Source organism: Balaenoptera ricei, chromosome 5 (genome assembly GCF_028023285.1).
Source record: "Balaenoptera ricei isolate mBalRic1 chromosome 5, mBalRic1.hap2, whole genome shotgun sequence".
In the NCBI taxonomy this organism is placed as follows: Eukaryota; Metazoa; Chordata; class Mammalia; order Artiodactyla; family Balaenopteridae; genus Balaenoptera; species Balaenoptera ricei.
This window is the reverse complement of record NC_082643.1, coordinates 52,920,043-52,946,102: the sequence shown is the minus strand read 5'-3', so window position 1 is coordinate 52,946,102 and position 26,060 is coordinate 52,920,043. Positions and strand designations below refer to the sequence as shown.

Here is a 26,060-nt window from a genome sequence, read left to right as displayed (position 1 = left end):
CTGCTTTCCTTCTGCTACCTTAAGTTACAACTTCTTTCTTCAGATCAAGATTTTCGAGCTTCCATTTCAGGGAGTGGACAAAAGAGTTACAAAAGAGCTGCTAACTAGTAAGGCTAACTCCTCTTCTCTTGTTCTCAGTATGGTTGGTACGTTTTACTGAGTTTTGGTTAAATGGTCTTCTTTGAAGAATGAGGTCCTGCAACGCCGCCTGTCTGTGGACCCAGGAAAAATTATAAACAGTTATTATGAAACCAGATCACTAGGACAAACCAAGAGGCCTTCCTATTCCAACTCACCACAACCAAGCCTGCCTCCAAAGCAGACTCTTCAGCTGCCTCACGTTATGTGGAAAGCAACAGGGCCTGGCTTAATTCTTCCTCACCAAGGAAGCATTTGAAAATGTAAGAGTATGACATGTCAGGATCAAACATAGTTTTCAACCACTGAGTTACATATAAATGTATATGGACATAAGATCAGTTCATCCAAAATCCTTGAGAGATTGAGGAAGTGAAGGTTACTTCAGCAGCCACAATAGTTATGAAAAAAAAAAAAAAAAAAAACTGCAGCAGAACAGTATGGAAAAGTACAGCTTCTCACGTGTCTCTCACATACACAAATACTTAGCTCTGAGTCCATTACACCCTTGCCTCCCCCCAAAACTGCTCCCCTCCAACCTCACAAGCGGGAGAAATTGACCAACCTCCTAGTCGTTCCTGACGAGACTCATCTACCTATTATCTTACCCCTCCCGCTTTGGTCCCGCCCCCGCCCCAGGAGTAACACGGCCCTACTGGCCCGAGGCCGACCCCGCCGGCTGTGCAAAGAGGGAATCTAAGCGATTCCCTCCATCCTAAACCGAGCGAACCATGCCAGGGTAACGTGCTGTTCACCAACTCTGTGCACTCCGTGGTCCTCCCACCCCCACGTGTCAGCTACCCTCCCCCACATGTCCACACCTCACAATTTCGGCCGGGAAAGAAAGGGGGCAGTGGAAAGAAAGCCTGGCCCCTAAGACAGATCAAGCCCACAGGAATCTGTCCCACCGCAAGTCCCCTCCCACCTTTGGCCCCTACCCTTTACGCTCCCTTCCTCCCTCCTTCCCTTGAAACCAGGCCCTTGCCTCAGAAACCTCCTCTTCCTCGTCGTCGTCGTCCTCTTCTTCCTCGCTGTTGTTGCTGCTGGTGCCGCCGCCGCCGCCTCCGCCGCCACCGCCTCCACCGCCGCCGCTGTTGTCGCTGTCGCTGCTGCTTTCGCTGCTGCTGGGGGGTCGGCAAGTCCGGTTACGCTTGGCCTTGTGGTGTTGCTGCGGCGGCGGCTTCTTCTTCAGGAGCAGGTCGCAGACTCGCACCATCCCACGAGGAGACGAGGCCGAGCGAGCCCCGCTGCCGCCGCCGCCGCCGCCAACGCCGCTGCCGACCTCCGCCGCCGGTGCAGCCGCGGGGGGGCCCACCACAGCCGCCACCGCCGGGGGGCTCCCTTCTCCCTCAGCTGCCGCCGCCGCCGCCGCCGCCACCGGAACCGTCGCCTTCTCCATCTCCGGGGAAAGAGGGAGGGCGCGGACGGGGGAGGGGCGTGGGGGCTACGCTCTACCGCGACTTCGGCCGCACCGGGGCCAACACAGCGTTCGGTGCCGCCTCCGCCGCCACCGCCTCGGTCACCTCTACTGCTGCTGCCGCCGCCGCCGCTCCGCCAGCTCTCACCTCGTCTCGCGATACTGAGGGCGGGGAGCCTGACGATGGGAGGGAGGGAGAGGGAGGGAGCGTGAGGGAGCTAGGAGGGGGTGGTTAGAGGCGAAGAGGGAGACCAGGGTGTCGGGAGATCAAGCGGAGGGGAGACTACCCAAAGTCGGGGGAAGTGTGCCTAGGGCGACTTCCGATGGGGGGACGCCGGGGACAGAGGAGGGCCGCGGTTACTGCCGTAGCGCCCGCTACACCCGGATTTCTTCTCTTTCCTCGCTATTTCCCCCGCACACAGACCCTTCAGACCTCCCTTCTTCCTTCCTCGCTGGTGACTAGAACGCAGCCGCAGGCGGAAGTACGGGTGACGCCATCAGCCGTCGCCTGAGCGGTGGCGCGCGGGTGGCCGAAAGACGAAAGTGAGATTTCGAGGGTCGGGTCTTGGGCCCCCGCGGGCGGGCAGTGCTGCGGTGTGGGGGGGCGGGCGGGCAGGCTGGAGAGGAGCAGCCCGGGCCGGGTGGGGAGCCCATACCGAGGCACGGACCAGACGCTTTGTTAGCTGGAGGCCCGGACTGCCTGATCCGGGAGGTGGAGCCTGGTTCTGGACTCTTGTACGTAGTTTCGTTTCTGGCCATTTTTTCTACCGCCAAATGGTGAGTTAGGGCTGTGGATCTTGAGAGATGGCGTCGTGTAAAGGAAAGAGCCTACTTTGACTAAGTCTTGGGTCAGACTTCCTGAACCTGAGCTTACACCTGTGTAACATAAAGGAGTTCGACTAAGTGAAGTCTGAGATCACTACAACTCTGAAGTTTCCAAAGGGGAGAAGACAGGAGAAGGAAGCAGAATCTGTGCCAAACTCTGCAGACGATTCAGTGAATGACCCCGATTTAGTCCTTCCACCCCTCACCTACTCAGCTTTTTATCTGTGAAGTAAGCATCATAAGTAATCATCCTTGTCTGTGAATCTCTTGAAAGGAATATTGTGATGGGGGTTGTGAGTTCAGTTGTAGGTGTCTGAAGAACTTTCAGGACTTTTGGAATAATAACGTAGCTTATTGAACTCAGAATTATCCCTTTCAGGTTCAGCAAGAACACAGTAGCATAAGGAAAATGAAGGAAACATCAAAGAAAGATGTACTGGCACAAGATAAAAAGTATGTCTCAGCTGACATAGTTGCCGTTTTAAGACTGCTAAGTTTAGCTGAGTATGCCTGAATTTTTTTAGCCTTTTTTTTTTCTTTTTAACACTGGCATACCATATGAAATGTGGGCAGTTGCCAGTACTCTACAGAGTACTATGGCAGAATTGGCAATGATTGAATCAATTCATTCAAGCAAAAATTCATCATGTGCCTACTGTGTGCATAGTTTACAAAATCTAAGTCTCTGCTTCCTGGGGCTTTACAGTGTAATAAGTGTTATAGTAAATATACACACGAAGTGCTAATCATCTGCCTGTTCCTCTCCTACAGTGGTTGCTAAGTTCTGTGCAGAACAGTACACTACATTATGTATCTTAACATTACAGATTTAGGTCTTAACCTCAGCTGGATTCCTCCCTCCTTCTTATATATTCTTCAGCACCTTTTTCTCCCTTCCCACCAGAATACTTTTGCAGTCTTTAAATCCCAACCACATTTCATTATGTGACTTTACTTCAAACTTCACAAGAAGATCGATGCTGTTAGGCACAAACTCCTTCAATTTTCCAAATACTAGAAACTTAGGTACTTCTGAATCTTTCCTTTCCTCCAATATCAGAGGAATGAGACACTCCCTGCTCTTATATAAGATGAATTATCCGTCTGTACTCTAGTTCCAATCCCTGAGTTCTCTTCTATTATCCTTTCTGTCTTCAGTCCTCTACATTTGTGGTTCCACTCTGTTTCCTTTCCATCACAACCAAGCTTTAAAGAGTATTCTACATTCAATGTCTTTTTGTTATCTGAATTTCAGTTATTAACCCTGTGCAATCTAACTTATGTACCTATCACACCATCACAAATACTCTGTTTGAAGTAATCCCATTATTTAGAAGAAAATGAATTCTTACTCTTTTATATAATAGGGAAATGATTATTTTGTTGGAACTATTAGAATAAGGTCACACCTATTAGAATGGACAAAGCCCCTGGAGTGACTTTCTGTTCTTTTTATGTAGCATTTTTTTTCCTTTTAGAACCTTGTAACAGAGACTTGATTAGTCATTCATGAAACTTATTTCTTCTTCCTGGGCTACAGCTAGACTAAATATACCAACTTCCCTTTAGTTATTTGTGGTCATGTGAATGACTTTTAGCCAGTGAAATGTAAATGGAAGTGACATGCTCATTTCCAGGCTTAATGAAGTCCTTCCATCTTCACTCTTTGTCCACCAACTTGAAGCTAGTGAGTATGGTGATCTTAAAAACTGTATTCTGAAGATGCCAGCGCCAGAAGAGAGAAGGAGCATGAGTGGCTAAATTACTACTTGGAAGACAGACACCTCCAAATTAGAAACACTGCTTTTTGGACTTCTTGTAAGAGAGAAAGTTGAGATTTGAGAATTCATATGTTACAGGAGCTAGAATGACCATGACTAACCCAGAAATTGGTGCTGGAAGTGGGGTACTGCTTAGACAGTACCCCATATTTTTATGTTATAAAATATGCTGTATTGGCTTACTGATGATGCAGCAGATGTTGGAGAAACTGGTATCAGAGGCTGGAAGGAGACCCATGTTTTGCAGTGGCAAAATGGGTGGTAAAACTATTACCTACCTATTGAGACTGTAGCTCAGTACAATCTCAAGAGGAAATAGTTCAAAAGAGTATAAGTAATACTGTATTTTGCATTTTAGCATTTTACTTTTAGCAAGACTTTGCTGAAGAGATAAGCTCAGGAAACAATTGCAGAAATGAAAGTGCATAGGAATATTTGGAATTCTTGACCAGGAATGAAACTAGAAGAGGCCTTGAGTACAGTCCTCCCAAGATTTAGTCCCGGAACAAAAATCAGATCAAGGCTTTGGCCTTTCCATCCAAGGCCATTATTTTCGATGGCCTCAAGGAGGCTGGGATGAAGTTCTTGAGAAACTGACATGGGGGCAAGGAAGCAAAGGAATAAATTGGGTTAGAGAATTATGTAAGAACTTGGGGTGTAGTTACTAGAAGCAAATAGATCATAGGACTAAATTTTTGAAGGAATTTTATTACTGATCAAATCATGAACCTGATTCAAATATTGTTCAAGTGTTAAAACCTTGAGGCAGCTGTTCCACCCCAAACTTGCATAAGTAGAAAATAGAGCATAAATGCTTTACAACTCCCCAGTACTCACATAGGATGTGGCCATGGGGAATAATGGGCAGAAAACATTTCAGAGGCCAGTATTGGGCCATACAGAAGACAGAGGACAAACAAATTCCTCTACAAAACTAGATTGCGATCTCATCAAAACTTCCTCCACTCTCACAGCAGATGGACCACAAAATGCCTGCTCAGTATTTCATCGTTGTTATGTATCTGTATTGCCTAGTGTCTCACAGTTTTCTCTTTTCCTAATGAGAGCATATTGTAGTTACCTGTTTCTGATCTACCACTGTACAATTTGTTTCCTGGAATTTGGGGTGATATTAGAGATAACTTGTGTTTTTTAATTCATAGGTTGTATCTGGATCTAATGAAGAGGACTGCACATTACCTAAAAACTAGACTTTAAGCCCAACCTAGTAACTGGATAGAACTTTTAGGTTGTCTTTATTTGGGTAGGATGTGTTCTTTATGTGGGAAGAGAGGTAAAATGGATATTTAGTGATCAGAATAGTGGACTCTTGCAGACACTAGATTCTTCTGAGCACACAGTTAGATTACATTTCCCAGCCTCCTTTGCAATTAGGCTTACCAGTTAGATGTGCCAATTAGATTCTAACCAGTGGAATGTGAGTATAAGTGACGTGCTCCTATGGCATCTCTGGTCCATAAAAAATATCACATGAAAAGTTCTCCAGTATCTCCCATTCCCCAGCAACTTAAGGCATTTGTATTGGAAGCCATGTGTTGAAGATGGCAAAGCCACAAGGTGTAAGGACTCTGGTTTCCTGAATCTTCACTTGGAGGATAACTGCCTGCCTATTAACTTGTGTTAGAGTTCTTATGTGTTCTTTTGTGTGACCCACTGATATTTGAGAGTTTGTCCTAACTAGTATAGATCTACCCTTGTTTCTCCAGGTGCAACCATCCATTTCCTGGTCTTAACTCCCATACCACAGGAGTGGGCCCATGAATCAAGCCAACCAAAGTACCATAATTCCTCAGTCATAGGGATTGGTTTAGGAATGGGCAGGTTAACAAAAGGAGCCAATCAGAGACAACCTCACCATTTTGGCTAGCATTATTGAGAAAGAGGCACCTCACTCTGGCTGAAGTTAAGCAAAAACTTAAATTATCTGTGGCCTTTGGTCACCATGTGGCATGAACATGTCTGAGAAAGAAATCATTACAAGACAATAGAGGCAGTCTCGATGGTATTGCAAGAGGTAAAAAGTGCTCATGAATTGAGACATATTTCTTGGCTCTCTCCTCAGAGTTGAAACCCTAAGGGGTAAGGGATAGACACTGCCAGGAAGACTTCGGAATTCAAAAACAGGGAGCTTGTGGCTTGGGCCCTGTTTCCCACCTGGAACTTTGCCCAACACAGGCAACTACAATCAAGTAGAAATGGCAACATAATATGTTTAAGCAGATGGCCAGGCAGCATTGATAACCACTCCCACTCCTGCATGTTCCTTGACTACACTGAACTGAAAAGGAGATACAGAATTCCTTAAGAGGTATGTAAATTTGATTCACAGTAAGAGCGCAATTGCTTTACACAGGCTTGCTGCAGTACAGGGTGATTGAAACTCATGGCACAGGCTGTGGTATGAATCCATGGGTTGGATAGAGGATCCTATTGAGAAGACACACCCATAAATTCTAAAGTAAGGGCAGAGGAAAAACAATCACATTTTGAGAGAATAGATTGCAAATTGTATCAACAATAGACATTACAGCAACAAATTTAGTCAGCAAGCAGGCCAGATGCCCCTCCAACAATGCCATGATAGTGAAGGACTTACCTCCAGCAACCAGATAAACTCTTAGAGAGAGAGAAAAGCCTAATAATATGTTAAACTTTGAATTCTCTGAACTTGCATCCAAAATTAATGTGAAATTCAAAACGGACTATTAAACTGGAAAAGAGTAAGAAATCTCAAAATGGCAAGGTTTGGGTTTTTATTCCTGACTAGTACATAAAATATTACCAGTGTCAACAAATGACACACCCTGAAATGCAAAACTGGTAAGTCTAGGTGGCATGCACAGTGATAACAGTTCCTTGGCCCTGGCTAGGAGGTTCGTTAATATTTACTATGTTGTAGCAAGCAAGCAAATTGTCAAATTTTAGATCTTAGACAATATCTATATCAAGGTTAACGTTTTAGGGGAATTGGTAGAAAAATGTCAGGATTTTGCAGTGTGTCCATTAGCAAGGTCCTACAAGAAAGGGATACATTTCAGTTCAAGCTGCCTGTATGAATGCAGGAGAAAGAATACAGTTGACCCTTAAACTGTGCGAATTTTTAAAAATAAATACAGTGGCCCTCAGTATTGGGGGACTGCACATACATGGTTAAATCTGCAAATGCAGAATCCACAGATCTGGAGGTTTGACTACTGGAGCCAAGCATCCGCAGATTTTGCTATCTGTGGCAGGTGCTGGAACCAGTCCCCTTTGAGTACCGAGGAACAACTGTATATTTCTAAGACACCCCCTTTCTGCATGTACTCAGTAATCCATGTGACTGAGAATCAACTAAACCTGCAATTTACAGGTTTGGAAAACCCATATTCTCTGTCCTGAGCTAAAGTTAGTGCAAACACAGGTAAGGAGTTGAAAACTCAGTAAAAGATATAATTGGAACCCTGAAAAAAGCCTGATTCTTGATCACCTCATGCATCTCTTGCTGTGTATATCCTATCTGACAAAGGTTGACAAATTAGTCCCATTGTGAGGAACCATTCCCTGAGATACAACTTGGAGGCAAGTGGACAGAGATAAATTCTAGCTGCATTATCCCTAAACTCATTGCTCAGCTTATGATTTTGGATACAAAGGCCAAAATAGAAATACATAGTTAATTTAGTTGACTGGAGGATAGACATTGCATTCCAACCTTGTAACACATTGCTAAGGGACAGAAAACAGATAACACACCATGTCTGTTTTTGGTTTCTAAACCAGAGTTACCAAAGAGCAAGGTGACCAGCAGCCAACTAAGATTGTAAGAGACTTGTATAGACAAAAAATACCAAGTCTTGCAAACAAAGGCCTATGATTGCTTAATTCCAATACCCTCTTACGTATGGGCAAGGGATCAGGGAGCACCTTCCAGAGCACAAACTCAAGACATATTAACTGGACTTCCCTGGTGGCGCAGTAGTTAAGAATCCACCTGCCAATGCAGGGGGCACGGGTTCGAGCCCTGGTCCAGGAAGATCCCACATGCTGTGGAGCAACTAAGCCCATGCACCACAACTACTGAGCCTGCGCTCTAGAGCCCACAAGCCACAACTACTGAGCCCACACGCCGCAACTACTGAAGCCTGCGCACCTAGAGCCCCTGCTCTGCAACAAGAGAAGCCACCGCAATGAGAAGCCCGCACACCGCAATAAAGAGTACCCCCACTCGCCTCAAGTAGAGAAAGCCTGCACGCAGCAACGAAGACCCAACACAGCCAAAAAAAAAAAAAAAAAGGACGTATTAACTGACCAAGAACCTCATCTACTAGCTAATTAGAGTGCCCTTACTTTCCTTAAGTGTATACCAATATCTAATAAAATTATCTTTATCGTGCTGTACCATGATGTGCTACATTCAAACCTGGTTTAAGAAATGCATATCACCTAGAACTCTTGGTTTCCAAGAGCAAGATGGAAAAATTGGATGAGACTTTGGCATGTCTCCTGTTGGAGAAGAGAGTATTTCAGTTGTCCATGGTATAATTACATTGTCTTAGACTAGGGCATTTTTAAAATTCTGTGTACTGAAAAAAGCACAAGTAGAGGTGCCGGGTAGCCAAGGGGTAGAATGTAGTGAAAAACACTTTTGTATGTCCATCTTTTCAGGAGATTCCTATCCTTTATGTAATAAAGCTGTCAATTATGTGACTTTTCCCCTGTCGTAAAGATAGGTACATGAGCCAAGCCAATCTCCAGAGTAATGTATAACAATTTTACTGAGGCTAGACCCCACTGACCATCTTTGGCACAACAGGGAGCAAACCTACCTTACCATATACAGGTGTACCTTGGAGGTATTGCAGGTTCGGTTCCAGACTACCACAAGAAAGCAAATATCAATAAAGTGAGTCACGAATTTGTTGGTTTCCCAGTGTTTACAAAAGTTATTTTTACACTATAGTCTATTAAGTGTGCAATAGCATTATGTCTTAAACATATTAAAGCATTACGTCTTAAGCATGTTTAAGCATTATACCTTAAATAAAAATACTTTACTTCTAAAAAATGCTACCATCATCTGAGTCTTCAGCGAGTCGTAGTAGTAACATCAAAGTAGTTTCACAGATAACCAAATCATATATAGTAATAATGAAAAAGTTTGAAATATGAGAATTACAAAATGTGACACAGAGATACAAAGGGAGCAAATGCTATTGGAAAAGTGGTGCCACTAGGTATGCTCAGTGCGGAGTTGCCACAAACCTTTTATTTAAAAAATGCAGTATCTGCAAAATGCAATAAAGTGAAATGTAACAAAACAAGGTATGCCTGTAGAAAAAACAGACCAAGGCATTATAAGTAATAGAGAGTAGAGTCCAGATAGCATTTGAAATCCAGGATCGTAGACTAACCCACTGTTCGTTAATTAAGTGGCCAATAAGTTCTGTCTTTTTTCCCTCCCACACCTGCTGCTCTCATTTAAGCTATCAAGGTACATTTTATACATGTGCAACTAAAATATCCCTGACTAATATAGTCCCCTGGGTGGCATAGTTCCATTCTTAGAGAATCTTACAAAACAAGGATTGGGGCAGTAGTTAACATTGTCCCACCAAAATCTCCATGGAGACATTTCCTCAATTGCCTTCCTTGGAAAAACTGTTTGACTTTATTAAGGAAGATAGTGATTTATGATTACTTCCTAATTGCCAAAGTCATTAGCCTCTCCCAGTCTCTACCTTACCTGGTGTGGAATTTGGCATCAATTGTTGCCGTTTCCAAGTGGGTCCCAGTAAACTAATCCCCCTCTTCTTGCCTAGGTTCTGAACAATTTGGGAAATAAAGCAAAGAATAGAAATGGGGGCCAAAATATCACTTTATTACTGATAAAGTTAAGTTGGTTGATGTTGCGTAGTGGGAAAACCAAATAGGCCTGCCAACTGATCCCCAGAATTAGGCAGATTTATACCTCCAATTCCTAGCAACAACACTTGACAGGGACAGCATGGAGGATCAAATGGGAATTCGGTCTCTGGACAACCTTGTTCTTTGAGGTTGGAAGACAAAGCTAAATCAGACATTCTTCACAAATTTACTAATTTTATAAGTCACTCAATCTCCCCAAGTGTATAGGAAGACGCAGAACTAATTGAGGTCCTTTCACAGGGAGCAAACTTCAGAAGCAAGCAAGATGCTTTCTCTGCTAGCATCATTGACCAATTCCTACTTGAACCTTCCTTCCTTTAGTTTCCATGATAACCTAGTTGCTTTACCTTTTTAATCAATCCTGCTTATTCTTTATAGGCCTTTCTTCCTCTCTCTGGCTCTTAAATGTTAAGAGTTCCCCATGATTCTGGCCATTGCCCTATTTCTATTTTATATACTGTCCCTAAGGAATCTCATTTAAGTTCACAATTTCATTTACCATATATAAGACTAATGAATTCATATCCCTTATCTCCACCCCAACCCATATAGATCCAGGGTTACCAATGGAATTACAGTGTTTAATGTTTCCTTAGCCTTTATCTCCAACCTAAATGGATCCAAGATTACCAAATCCTATTCATTCGTTCTATGTTCTATGTTCTCACTACCTAATTACTTTCTTTGCCTCACAACCACTGCCTTAATTTGACTTCTACCATCTTTCATCCATTCTACTGCAAAAGTCTATTAATCTCTCTGCCTCTGATCCTACTATACTCCATTTTATCCTCTACATTGCCACCCAAGTTAATTCTCTACCTTGTAAAAACAATTTACTTCTGGATACAAAAACAATACATATTCATTGTAGAGCGTTAACAAAATATAGAAAAGCACACACACAGGAACATATAATTCCATCAGCTAGAGATAACCACTGATGACATTTTAGTCCAACTCTTTTCAGTGTTTTTTAGGTGTATTTTTAAATAAAACGAGAATGCTGCTGCTGCTTGTTTAGCATGCTTTTGTTTTTGTTTTACTTAATATATGTGAGCATATTCTCAGGGCATTAAATATCATTTGTATTGAATATATAATGGATATATCAACTTAAGCATTGCAAACTGGCAGCCTATAACCAATAGTGAATATACAGTGGATATATCAATTTAAGAATTGTTTTAAAAAGTTCTTCAGAGAGAAGGAAAATAATATAAGTTAATAATATAGGTGGTTTCAACTTGGCAGGCACCTTTCTGGTTTTGGGAGGACCAGTAGCTCCTCTGGTGGCCCTATTCTGAGGTGTGGCTTTGGGTTGTAATTCTGGACGGTCACCTAAAATCCATTTCATCTGTCCATCAAAATAATTCTATAAGCTATTTAATGTCCTATAATATATCCCTTTCTGCTTAAAGCACAGTATATTCTACTCTCTTCAACTTAACTCTGACCAATAAAGTAGTACCAGAGTGGCTATAGACAGCATCCTCAAGAAAATATGAACTTGTGATCGGTTATCTGACCTGAGTGGGTTTTAAACAAGCAAGAATCCTTTTGGCATCAGTAGGTGGGACTCAGGAAATCTGTTGCTTAAGTGCTCACTTGTGATTGCCTGGAATGAAGTGCCTACTGATGTCAAGACTTTGGCAAGCCCTGTGAATATAATGAGAATGAGGAACACAGGTTTGTGGAGTGGGTTGTCTGCTTTTAACTATACCAAACAAAGCTTAAATGAAGACCATGACAAATCCAGGATTTTAAATTCCAGGCTCCAGGCATGATTAGAGTTTTAGGGAGCTTCTATAATTGCCCTAAAAGAAACTTGCATCTTTAGGTCCAGAGCAATCATATCTGAAAATAAGATGTAGAGTCTGATCTTCAAAATTGCAGGATTAAAATGAAGGTTGAATTTACGGTATTTCTGGGGCTTATATATAAAAATCAGGGGCTATTTGGGATACAGTGAGACCCTGAGAACATTTGGGTGAATTCAGATAACCCTGAGGTTCATAAAACATCAAACCTCACTGTGTATTCCTTACCAGCAGGCCCTCTTCCCTTTATGTTAAGACTGTCCTCTCCCTGCCTGAAATCTCTGTAGCAACCCCACTTGAGGGAGCTACCACATGCCATATCTCTACCACTTCTTGTATCCAGACCAGATCTATAACTAGAGTCATAATCCATTAAGAGGTCTATGTGTAACAGTGGCAAGCTTTTGATATGCTCCAGAAAACCGGAAATAGGTATAAAGATGAAAAAAGAATACAAGTTTAGATAGAGTCAAACTTATTGATATAGGATTCTCAATTCTACATGGTTATAACTATTTTAGATGTAGTCATTTTGGAGTGATTATAATCATTTGTTTGCTTGAGTGACTGAAATGTATTTTTGCTGGTGGACAATGTTAAGTGGATTTGAGATATCAGAAGTTCCTTAGCAAAATGTAGAGGAAGGGATAGAAAGATTTAAGGAGAAAGGAAAACTTGAGTGATTTATCATGTTCACTCTTTCTCCTACTTTCCATGGTCTCCCAGAAGAGCCCAGAGGATACTCCCTTCATCAAGATATTGAGAAGGTAGTGACAAGTGTCAGTAGTCTTGAAAAGCTCAACACTCTAGTTTCCATCATCTAAAGGCTGGGGATAAAGTGGGGGGGGGGGGGAAATGCTATTGAAAGAGGCTCTCTGATTTTAATAGAAATGGTGTAATCCTATAGTAGTACAGACCAATTTATTGCATTTAAGCAACAGAGGCAAGGTAGGTGTGATTGCCATAACTGTAAGACTACAGTGGAAATCAGAATGAGAGGTCTTTGGTAACGACAAATTGACCAGGAAGCTCCTTAGGACTTAAATAGATAGGCAGCTTACAAGAATAGCCAGGGTTACCACATTGCATGTAGCTCTTAGCAACATTTACATTGTAGTCTATATAGATGGTATCTCCTGGAGTACAAGACCTACTACAGTGAGAATTGTACACCCTTGAATTGTGCAAAATGGTGGCCTGGATATAACTTAAAACATACTGAAAATTGCAGCTTCTTACCTAATCTCTAAACCTGAGTCATTTTAGAGTCCCTAAGAACCCCAAGAAATGTTCACATGAAGAAGATACATGCATCACAGGTACATGCTGCAAATGTTTCTCCTTACTTTCTATAAGGGACCCATGGATACTTACTAATGCTTGGCCCCATTTCTTTAACCCTATCTCTAGCCACATCCTTGCTATGTCCTTACCATAGCCAGAGTGTATTTTCCTGCTTCCTCACTTTGGGCCCAGCAATATGATTTGTTTTAGCCAGGTCATATAGATGGAAGTAACGTTGTGTCGTTTGTACATGTCTGCTTGACTTCTTGCCTCTCTATCACTGTCATGAGAAAACATCCTAGCTAGTTCACATATTCAAGGAAAAAGAGTGGAACAGACCCACACCAGCAAACTTGCACCTCAGCTAAACTTAAGATATATGAATAAGCCCAGCTGAGATGAACAGAGCTACCAGTAAAAATGAAGAGCAACACCCAGTGGGCCTCTTTGGGTTTTTAAGGATAACATATGGCATTTGTGTATGCTTCTTCAACCTATCTAATCCTTTCTAGGGAAGCTGACCCACCAATGTGAACAAGAACAAATAATTGTTGTTAACCGCTGATTTTTGGGAAAATTTGTTATGTAGCAATAGCTGATCAATACTTGGAAGCTATTCATTGAAAAAAGGGAATACCCAGGAATTACTGGACGCTGACTCTTAGCATACTTGAATCCCCAGGACTTGGAGTGCCACTGTGATCCACCAACTAGAATTGTTGCTTATGGAAGTAAGGTAAAGCTGCATTCCTGGGAAAATTGCATTAGTGCTACCATAAAAGACTTGAAAGATGTAGTGGCAATGATTTCTTTCTATTCACATTTATGTGTCCTCTTTTGCCTATGTAGAACAGATGAGTCTTGGAGAATAGCAGTGGATTACTGTAAATATAATCAGGTAGTGACTCTAGTTACAGCTGCTGTTCCAGACATGCTCTCTTTAATAAAGCAAATCAACATAGCCTCTATCAGTTAGAATATAACTATTAATCTGGCAATTGTTTTTTTCCCTCTATCTCAGTAAGAAGAGGACTCCAAAAAAGTGTTTGTTTTTACATTGAAGGAACACAAATATACTTTCATTGATCTATTTCAGCTCTCTAGCTCTGGGTTACAGTCTAGCCTGCAGAGACCTTTACCATCTCACCATCTCATAATCCTACATAACATCACACTGGCCAACTACTTTGATGATATACTCATGGTAATGGGTGACTGGATTTCAGGGAGTGGGAGGTAAATTCCAGTGAAAATACAGGTAACTGTGACCTCACTGAAATTTCTGAGGATCAGGTGGTCTCAGCATCTCAGGATATCCCTCCAGCACAATAGGAAAAGTGGTGCACCTTTTCCCCATATCACTAAGAAAGCACTTGATGAGCCTCTTCGAATTTTATAGGTAGAATATACTACATTTGGATGCGCTACTCCAGTCTATTTAATGAGTTACCAACTTTGAAATATCCTCAAAGTAAGAGAACTTTCTAGCTGGTCTAGGCTGTAGATTAAGGTTCTATAACAGATTTAGAGTCTATAACAGATCAAGGTGCTGTTTGGAACCAGGAGAAGAATCATGGTGTAGCCTACTAGGGCTTTGAATCAGTGCCATATAATCAACTCTTCTCCTTTTGGAATATTCCTGGGCTTGTCTTGTGAGCCTTAGCGGAGACTGAACACCTTACCTTGAGAATTTAAAGCCGTGAAGTCTGGGATGACCATCACCAACTGGGTTTTATCTAACCTAACAAACCCAAACCATAAAGCTGTATATAACCAGAATCAGTTTAACATCAACTGGAAGTGACATATAGAAGATTGGAGTCACTGAAGCCACTGGTAAATGACATGACCTAGTAGGTGGTTCACATTACCAGGTGCCTACTCTGTCTACATTGCCACCATTCTATCAACCCACACTTGTGACCACATAGGGAATTCTCTATGACTAGTTGACTCAGGAAGAAAAAATTCAATCCCGGTTTGCAGATGGTTCTGGAAAATGAGCTGGCCCCTGCCAGAAGCAGATTGCTATAGCATTACAATCTCACTCAAAGGTAACTCCAAGGAGGAAGAACTTTAATCAGTGTATGTCATTTTCAATTTGGAAAAACAGTGTACTTTGTCTATTTATGGGTAGTGGTTAATGGTCTGGCTGGACATACAGGGACATGGGAGAAATAAGACCAAAGGATTAAGGGATAAGTACATTTGGGGAAGTGATATGTAGATGGACCTCCTGTAATGTTAACAGAGTGTGAGCATATTTATATCTCATGTAAATGCTAACAGCAGTAGCAGCAGCAGCAGCAAAAGAGGTCACCTGTGCAGGGGAGGCTTATGATTAATCAGGTAGCCAATGTGACCTCTTCTGTGGCTACTAGTTAGCCTCTTTCTCCAGCTAGTCATTGCTTGGTCAATGGTTCCCTGAACAAAGTATGATGACAGAGATGGAAGTCATTTATGATCTCAGAAAAACATGGACTTCTCTTCCATAGGGCTGATCTATCTACTGCTATAGCTGAGGGCCTAATCTTCCAGCAGCAGAAAGCCAATGCTGAGCACTTGAAACGCCATACACCAGGGGGACCAGTCAGCCACCTGGTGGCAGGTTGATTATATTAGACTTCATCTATATATAGGTGGAATCAATTTGCCTTCATAGAATGGATCATTATTGTGCAGCTATATTTGTTCTTCTTGCCTGCCATACTTCCTGTAGCAATGCTATTTATAAAATGATGGAATGGCTTATTCAGCATTAGAGAATCTCATACAACATTGCATCTGTCCAAAGAACTAATTTTAATGTAGATGAACTAAAGCAAAATAATAACAACCATTAACAACCATGTGGTCACTGGTTTTAAATGGTTTATAAATCCATGTGATTACTGAAGCAATGACTTTATAGAATGGTGGGATGGTCTATTGAAGAACTCAGTTATGATGTAAGAAGCAAGTTGGGAAGTACTGTCTTAAAGGATTCAGATACTCATTCTAATAACAGAACACATTTGTCTGAGAACAAAGTGGTGGCAGTGGAATGGCACAAGTCACTCTTAGACCTAATGACAACAAATTTATGTTGTCCAGACTGAGACACTTTTAATAATTGAAATGGAGGGACTTCCCTGGTGGTCCAGTGGTTAAGACTTCGCCTTCCAATGCAGGGGGTGCCGATTCAATCCCTGGTCGGGGAGCTGAGATCCCACATGCCTCGCGACCAAAAAACCAAAACATAAAAGAGAAGCAATATTGTAACAAATTCAATAAAGACTTTAAAATTGGTCCACATCAAAAAAATCTTTAAAAAAAATTGAAATAGAGCATTAAACAATTAAACTTACATAATATTTAAAAATATGTATTAAACAACAAATTGATTTTGTTATATTGGTGGGCCTATAAAATAGTCTGTTTGAAAACTATTTTCAAAAATAAATCTGGATACACTAGAGAAAACTAAAAATTGCTTAATACTGATTATTAGTGCATTAAAAATAACAACCAATAATCTCGGCCTCCAGGAGGCCGAGAAGTTGATCTGTGAACTTAGTTCCCGCTTCTCCAGAGCCTGTGCTGTGCTGTGCTGTGCTGGTCTCAGCTTTGGTTTTGTTATTTGCCACCCCAGATGGGGTGGGCCCTGGAGCAGATACTGTCTTTCCTGCTTCCACTCATTGTATCCTTTTTAAGACAAATCTCATCAAATAAATGATCTCTATTTATGATTCTTTGAATGTAATATCAAATATAGATGTTGCACAATAATAGGTAAATTCTCAATTTCATTCTATTCTTGTACAGAATATAAATTTATTCAAGTAAAAATAGAAGCTCCACGAAAGAATCTCCTCATAAGTCAAGGGTATTTGTTTCTTACTGCTGTTGTATTAAATTACCACAAACATAGTGGCTTAAAACAACACAAATTTATCAGCTTACAATTCTGGGGGTCAGAAATCTGAAATGGATTTCTCTGGGCTAAAATGTGAAGGTGTTGTCAGGATTGCATTCTTTTTGCATGCTCTAAGGGAAATTCTGTTTATTTGGCTTTTCTAGCTTCTAGAGTTTGCCAGCATTCCTTGGCATGTGGCCTCTTCCTCCACCTTAAAGTGCATTCCTCCAACTTCTGTTTCCATCATCACATCTTCTGGGACTGTTCTGCCTTCCTCTTTCATCTTTTAAGAACCCTTAGATTACATTGGGCTCACCTGGATAAGGCAGGATAGTCTCTCCATCTCAGGAGTCTTAACTTAATCACACCTGTCAAGTCCCCTTTGCCACGTAAGGTTATGTATTGCCATGTACAGTTTCCTGAGATTAGGGCATGACCAGGAATATTTTCATATGACATGGAAATGGCTGGGTCATATTGTAGGTACATGTTTACCTTCTAATAATGGGTGAAATAATTGAATAAACAATTCACTAAGTAAGATACATGAGTGGCAAATAAGTGCATGAAATGATGCTCTGCTCTATATAGAAATATAATTGATTTTTGTATATGAATCTGATATCCTGAAACACTGCTAAACTTCCTTATTAATTCTAGTAACTTATTTGTACACATCATAGGATTTACTTCACAGAAATCATGTTGTCTGTGAATAAAGGGAGTTATACTTCTTTTCCAGTCTAGATGTTTTAAAATTCTTTTTCTTTCCTAATTCACTGGCTAGAACCAGCAGTACAATGTTGATTAAAAGTGGTAAGGTAAACATCCTTTCCCTGTTCCTGATTTTAGAAAGAAAGTATTCAGTCTTTCACTATAAGTATAATGTTAACTGTAGGTTTCGCATATATTTTGTCTATGAGTTTAAGGAAGTTCCCTTCTGTTTCTGGCTTTACGAGAGTTTTTACCAGGCATGTATTTTGTATTTTGTATTTCTCAAATGTTTTTTTCTGTATTTATTGAGATGATCATGTAGTTTTTCTTTCTTAGTCAGTTATTACCCAGAATTACATAGGTTGGTTTTTGAATATTAAAACAATTTTACATTCCTGGGATAAACCCCATTTATGATGTATTATCTGTTTGTATATTATTGTATTTTATTTGATAACATTTTGTTAAGAAGCTTTGCACATATAAGCATGAGATATATTGGTCTGTAGTTTTCTTTTCTTATAATGTAATTTTATGGTTTTGGTATTGAGTAATGTGGTCCTCACAGAATGATTTGGGAAGTATTCCCTCATCAATTTTCTGGAAGAGTTTGGTAGAATTGGTATTATTTCTTGTTTAAATATTTGGTAGAATTTGCCAGTGAAGCTATATGACCCTAGGATTTTCTTTGTGGGGAGGTTTTTAACTAAAAATTCAATGTCTTTAATAGCTATAGAGTTATTTAGATTATCTATTTCTTTTTTTTAATTTATTTTTGTTTATTTATTTATTTTTGGCTGCATTGGGTCTTCATTGCTGCGTGTGGGCTTTCTCTAGTTGAGGCAAAGCAGGCTACTCTTCGTTGCGGTGCGCGGGCTTCTCATTGTGGTGGCTTCTCTTGTTGCGGAGCACAGGTTCTAGGTGTGCAGGCTTCAGCAGTTGTGGCATGCAGGCTCAGTAGTTGTAGCACACGGGCTTAGTTGCTCCACGGCGTGTGTAATCTTCCCAGACCAGAGCTCGAACCTGTGTCCCCTGCATTGGCAGGCAGATCCCTAACCACTGCGCCACCAGGGAAGCCCCCTATCTGTTTCCTCTTGAATGAGCTTTGGTAGTTTGTGTATTTCAAGGAATTTGTTCATTTTATGTCCTTCTTTAACTCTGGTAATATTATATGCTCTGAAATCTATTTTGTTTGATATTTATATAACCATCCCAGCTTTCTTTTGATTAGTCTTAGCATGGTGTGGTTTTTTCATCCTTTTTTTTTAAACCTATATGTTAACATAGCTGGATCTTGCTTTTTTTTTTTTTTTTTTTGGATGGGCAGTTAATTGAACCCAGTGTTTATATTTTATTTATTTATGGCTGTGTTGGGTCTTTGTTTCTGTGCAAGGGCTTTCTCTAGTTGTGGCAAGCGGGGGCCACTCTTCATCACGGTGCACGGGCCTTTCACTGTTGCAGCCTCTCTTGTTACGGAGCACAGGCTCCAGACACACAGGCTCAGTAATTGTGGCTCACGGGCCTAGTTGCTCCGCGGCATGTGGGATCTTCCCAGACCAGGGCTCCAACCCGTGTCCCCTGCATTGGCAGGCAGATTCTCAACCACTGTGCCACCAGGGAAGCCCCTGGATCTTGCTTTTTGCCCAATCTTAGAATCTCCAGTTTTTAAATGAGACTATTTAGACCATTTACATTTAATGTGATCACTGGTATGTTTAAATTTAAATATATGGTCTTGGTATTTGTTTTCTGTTTGTCCCATCTGTTCTTTGTTCCCATTTTCCTATTTTTCTACTTTTTTAGAGCAATTATACAATTTTTATTTCATTTTATCTCCTTTGTCAGCTTATTAGCTATAACTCTTTATTATTCACAATAAAGAGATACAGAGTTTTAGTTGTTGATTTAGGGTTTATATTATACGTCTTTAACTTATCACATTGTACCTTCAAATGTTATTATATTCTTTAATGTATAGTGTAAAAATCTTTAATAGAAGTAATAGATAATAGGTGTTATAGAAGTATAATTGTATTTTTGCTTTCTGGACTTCTTACAATTTTTGCCTTACATTTTACTTCTACATATTTTATAAACCTCCCTCCCTCCAGGGAACCTGGACTTCCCTAGCAGTCCAGTGGTTAAGACTCCACACTTCCATTGTAGGGGGCATGGGTTCAATCCCTGGTCAGGGAACTAAGATCCCGCATACCATGCGGTGTGGCCGAAAATAAGTAAATAAATAAATAAACAAATAAACCTCACAATATGTTTTTTTAAGGAGTCAATTATCTATTAAAGGCATTTAAATAAGAAAATTCTTTTTTTTCTTTTTTGCAGCTTTACTGAGGTATGATTAACAAAAATTTCATATCCTTAAGATGTACAATATGTTTTTATATACATTTACATTGAAAGATGATTACCACAATCAAGCTAATTAACATATCCATTAACTCACACAGTTATCTTCTTTTGTGTGTGGTGAGAACACTTAAGAACTACTCTATTAGCAAATTTCAAGTATGTAATATATTATTATTAACTCTAGTCACCATGCTGAATATTAGGTCTCCAGAACTTATTTGTCTTATAACTAAAAGTTTGTATTCTTTGACCAACATCTTCCCTTTTCGCCCAACCCCTGCTAACTACCGTTCTACTCTTTGTTACTATGAGTTCAACATTTTTTTAAGATTCCTTCTATAAGTGAGATCATGCAATATTTGTCTTTCTGTGTCTGGCTCATTTCATTTAGCATAATGTCCTCCAGGTTCATCCATGTTATTACAATGCAATTTCTATGCTTACTTCAGGCAGAAGGGTAAATTTAATACTGGTTACTTGTCTTGCCAAGGAGCAAAAGTCCAAAGTGACTTTTTTAAAAAGCAGAAAGCTTTCATATTATGTTCCTCACAAAATCTGTCAATAGCTTCTCGCTGTTCATAGGATAAAGTCCATAATCCTTGGCAAGGTCTTCAAAATCTGGCTGCTTCTAGCTCATCTTGTGCCATCTCCTTACTCTTTCTGTTTCAGCCACACAAGCCTTCTTTCAGTTGCGGAAACTCAGCAGCCACTTCTGTCTCTCCCCCAGGCTTTACCCTATATTTTGTGCACCCCTTTTTCACCTAGCTAATTCATACGTGTAGTTCAAAATTTGCTTTGAATGTCATTTTTTTCAGGGAAACTGTTCTTGGCTTCTATCAGTTAGTTATGTTTTTATTATTGTCCCCATAGGCATAGAGATCAAGATTAATATCAAGGAGATAGTCTGTAATTCATCAAGGTGTATGTTAAATTACTTCTGAGGGTGTTTCTAATTGTAAGTTTCTATGATTGGATATAATACATGTTCTTTATTTCTTCCAGTTTTATTGAGATATAATTGACATACAACACTATATACATTTAAGGTGTTCAGCACAATGATTTGACTTGCATACATCATGAAATGATTACCACAGTTAAGTCTAGTGAACATCCATTACCTCACATAGATACAAAATAAAAGATAAAGAAAAAAATTTTCCTTGTGATAAGAATTCTTAGGATTTACTCTCTTGACAACTTTTCATATATCACATACAGCAGTGTTAATTATATTAATCATGTTGACATTGCATCCCTGGTACTTGTCTGTCTTATAACTGGGAGCTTGTAACTTTGACCGTCTTCATTCAATTTCCCCTCCCCCTCTGCCCCTAGTAACCATAAATCTAATTGCTTTTTCTATGAGCTTGTTTATTTGTTTGTTTGCTTTGTGAAGTATAATTGACCCACAACACTGTGTGAGCTCCTGATGCACGCATAGTGATTCAGTATTTCTATACATTACAACATGATCACCATGATAAGCCTAGTTACCATCTGTCACCATACAAAAATATTGTATTATAATTGACTATATTCCCCACACTGCCCATTTCATCCCCATCACTCATTTCTTTGATAAGTGGAAGTTTGTACCATGCAATCTCCCTCGCTTATTTCACTCATCCGCTCAGCCCCTCTGTTTGTTCTCTGTATCTATGACTCTGTTTCTTTTTGATTATTGGTCCATTTATTTTGTTTTTTAGATTCCACATATAAGCGATAACATACCGTATTTGCCTTTCTTTGACTGACTTATTCCACTAAGCAAAATACCCTCCAGGGGACTTCCCAGGTGGCGCAGTGTTTAAGAATCCGCCTGCCAACGCAGGACACATGGGTTCGAGCCCTGGTCCGGGAAGATCCCACATGCTGCAGAGCAACTAAGCCCGTGTGCCACAACTACTGAGCCTGCGCTCTAGAGCCTGCAAGCCACAACTACTGAAGCCTGCGCACCTAGAGCCCGTGCTCTGCAACAAGAGAAGCCACCGCAATGAGAAGCCCGCACACTGCAACGAAGAGTAACCCCCGCTCGCCGCAACTAGAGAAAGCCCGCGCAGCAACGAAGACCCAATGCAGCCAAAAATAAATAAATAAATTAAAAAAAAAAAAAAACCCTCCAGGTCCATCCATCCTGTTGCAAATGGCATAATTCATTTTTTAATGTCTGAGTAATATTCCATTGTATATAGATACCACATCTTCTTTATCCATTCATCTATCAGTGGGCACTTAGATTGCTTCCATATCTTGGCTATTGAAAATAATGCAATGAACATAGGGATGCATATATCTTTTTGAATTAGTATTTTTGTTTTCTTCAAAAAAATACCCAGAAGGGGAATTGCTGTATTGTATGGTAGTTCTATTTTTAATTTTTTGGGGAAACTACATACTGTTTTCCATAGTGAATGTACCAATTTACATTCTCACCAACAGCGTACAAGGGTTCCCTTTTTTCAACATCCATGCCAACACTTGTTATTTGTTGTCTTTTTGATAATACCCATTCTGACAGGTGTGAGGTGATATCTTATTGTGGTTTTGATTTCCTTTTCCTAATGATTAGTGCTGTTGAGCATTTTTTCACATGTCTGTTGGCCAACTGTTTGTCTTCTTTGGAAAAATGACTATCAGGTCCTCTGCTTATTTTTTAATCAAATTGTTTGTTTTTTTGATGTTGAGTTGAATGAGTTCTTTTATATCTTGGATATTAACTACTCCTTACCAGATAACAGTTTGCAAATATCTTCTCCCATTCAGTAGGTGACCTTTTCATTTTGTTGATACTTTCCTTTGCTGTGCAAAAGTGTTTTAGTGATGTAGTGCCATTTGTTTTGTGTCCCTTGCCTGAGGAAACAAATCCAAAAAAAATGTATTCCTAAAACTGATGTCAGAGAATGTAATGCCTATGTTTTCCTTTAGGAGTTTTATGGTTTCCGGTCTTAAATTTAAGACTTTAATTTGTTTTGAATTTATTTTTCTATATGATGTGAGAAAGTAGTCCAGTTTGATTCTTTTGCATGTAGCTGTGCAGTTTTCCCAACACCACTTACTGAAGAGGCTGTCTATTCCCCATTGCATATTCTTGCTTCCTTTGTCATAGATTAATCACCCATATAACTGTGGGTTTATTTCTGGCCTCTCTATTCTGTTCTATTCATCTATGTGTCTGTTTTTGTGCCAGTATCATACTGTTTTGATTACTGTGGCTTTGTTGTATGGTTTGAAATCAGGGTGCATGATTACCTCCAGCTTTGTTCTTTCTCAAGATTGTTTTGGCTATCTGGAGGTCTTTTGTGGTTCTGTACTAATTTTAGAATTACTTGTTCTAGTTCTGTGAAAAACGTCATTGGTATTTTGGTAGAGATTGCACTGAATCTGTAGATTGCCTTGGGTATTATGGTCATTTTGACAATATTAATTCTTCCAATCCATGTTCATGATATATCTTTCCACTTGTTTGTGTTGTCTATAATTTCTTTCATCAGTATCTTACAATTTTCAGAATATAGGTCTTCTGACTCCTTTGTTAAGTTTATTCCTAGGTATTTTATTCTTTTTGATGCAATAGTAAATGTGATTCTTTTCTTAATTTCTCTTTCTGACCGTTCATTGTTAGTGTACAGAAAGGCAACAGATTTTCGAATATCTAAATTTTGTATCCTGTAACTTTACTGAATTCATTTATTAGTTCTAATAGTTTTTAGAAGTTGGTTTAGGATTTTCTATATACAGTATCTTGTCACCTGCAAACAGTGACAGTCTAAATTCTTCCTTTCCAATTTGCATTCCTTTTGTTTGTTTGTTTGTTTTTTCTTGTCCAATTGCTGTGGCTAGGACTTCCAATACTATGTTGAATGAAAATGGCAAGAGTGGGCATCCTTGTCTTGTGCCTGATCTTAGAGAAAATTCTTTCTTTTTCACCACTGAGTATGATGTTGGCTGTAGGTTTGTCAAATATGGCCTTTATTATATTATATTCCCTCTATACCAACTTTTATGAGAGTTTTTTATCATAAACGGACATTGAATTCTGTCAAAAGCTTTTCCTACATTTATTGAGGTGATCATATGATTTTTATTCCTCAATTTGTTAATGTGCTTTATCACATTGACTGATTTTTGGATATTGATCATTGTGTGTGATACTTTCAATGTATGGTTGAATTCGATTTGCTAATATTTTGTTTAGGATTTTTGAATCTATGTTCATCAGTGTCATTGGGCTGTAATTTTCTTTTTTGTGGTGACTGGTTTTGGTATCAGGGTGATGCTGGCTTTACAGAATAAGTTTGGAAGTGTTCCTTTCTCTTCGATTTTTTTGGAACAGTTTGGAAAAATAGGTGTTAAATCTTTTGTAAATATTTGGTAGAACTCGGACTGCCCTGGTGGAACAGTGGTTAAGAATTCGCCTCCCAATGCAGGGGACATGGGTTCGAGCCCTGGTCTGGGAAGATCCCACACCCGTGGAGCAAGTAAGCCCGTGCGCCACAACTACTGAGCCTGTGCTGTAAAGCCCATGAACCACAACTACTGAGCCCACATGCCACAACTACTGAAGCCCACATGCCTAAAAGCCTGTGCTCCAACCAAAAAAAGCCACCACAACAAGAAGCCCATGCACCGCAATGAAGAGTAGCCCATGCTCGACACAACTAGAGAAAGGCCGCGCGCAGCAACAAAGACCCAATGCAGCCATAAATAAATAAATAAATAAATAAATAAATAAATAAATAAAATAGATAAATTTATAAAAAAACAATTGATAGAACTCACCTGTAGAGCCATCTCATTCTGGACTTATGTTTGTTAACAGTTTTTTGATTACTGATTCAGTATCATTACTGGTAATTTGTTTGTATCTTGTATTTCTTTCTGATTCAGTCTTGGGAGATTTTATGTTGCTTGGAATTCACCCATTTTTTTTAGGTTATCCATTTTAATGGCTTGTAATTGTTCATAGTAATCTCTTATGAGCCTTTGTATTTCTGTGCTGTTGGTGGTAACTTCTTTTATTTTTATTTATTTTTAATTTATTTTATTTTTTTTACACAGCATGTTCTTATAAGTTATCTATTTCATACATATTAGTATATATATGTCAATCCCAATCTCCCAATTCATCCCACCACCACCACCACCGCCCCCCACCCCTCTGTCTCCCCCCTTGGTGTCCATACGTTTGTTCTCTACATTTGTGTCTCTATTTCTGCCTTGCAAACCAGTTCATCTGTACCATTTTTCTAGATTCCACATATATGTGTTAATATACAATATTTGTTTTTCTCTTTCCACTTACTTCACTCTGTATGACAGTCTCTAGGTCCATCTACGTCTCTACAAATGACCCACTTTCGTTCCTTTTTATGGCTGAGTAATATTCCATTGTATATATGTACCACATCTTCTTTATCCATTCATCTGTCAATGGGCATTTAGGTTGCTTCCATGACCTGGCTATTGTAAAGAGTGATGCAATGAACATTGGGGTGCGTGTGTCTTTTTGAATTACGGTTTTCTCTGGGTATATGCCCAGTAGTGGGATTACTGGGTCATATGGTAATTCTATTTTTAGTTTTTTAAGGAACCTCCATACTGTTCTCCATAGTGGCTGTATCAATTTACATTCCCGCCAACAGTGCAAGAGGGTTCCCTTTTCTCCACACCCTCTCCAGCATCTGTTGTTTGTAGATTTTCTGATGATGCCCATTCTACCCGTTGTGAGGTGATACCTCATTATAGTTTTGATTTGCATTTCTCTAATAATTAGTGATGTTGAGCAGCTATTCATGTGCCTTTTGGCCATCTGTATGTCTTTGGAGAAATGTCTGTTTAGGTCTTCTGCCCATTTTTTGATTGGGTTGTTTGTTTTTTTAATATTGAGC

The 26,060-nt window shown here is 40.0% G+C and overlaps 2 protein-coding genes across 16 annotated transcripts in view; one reads left to right on the top strand and one right to left on the bottom strand.

The window, feature by feature from the left end:
* The window catches only part of ANKRD17 (ankyrin repeat domain 17), a 164,390-nt gene extending 162,384 nt beyond the window's left edge, over positions 1-2,006 (bottom strand). For all 7 annotated transcript variants that reach the window (XM_059922851.1, XM_059922852.1, XM_059922856.1 and 4 more), the window contains exon 1: positions 1,124-2,006. In XM_059922851.1, coding sequence (XP_059778834.1) covers positions 1,124-1,537 — 414 coding nt within the window. In that variant the 5' untranslated portion in view covers positions 1,538-2,006. The remainder of the gene's footprint in view (positions 1-1,123) is intronic.
* Positions 1,783-26,060, top strand: part of ALB (albumin) — a 135,536-nt gene continuing 111,258 nt past the window's right edge. For 2 of the 9 annotated variants that reach the window (XM_059922861.1, XM_059922862.1), the window contains exons 1-2: positions 2,122-2,609; positions 6,245-6,490. The gene's annotated coding sequence lies outside the window, so the exon portion shown is untranslated. The other 7 variants (XM_059922866.1, XM_059922864.1, XM_059922867.1 and 4 more) reach the window with 7 other exon arrangements.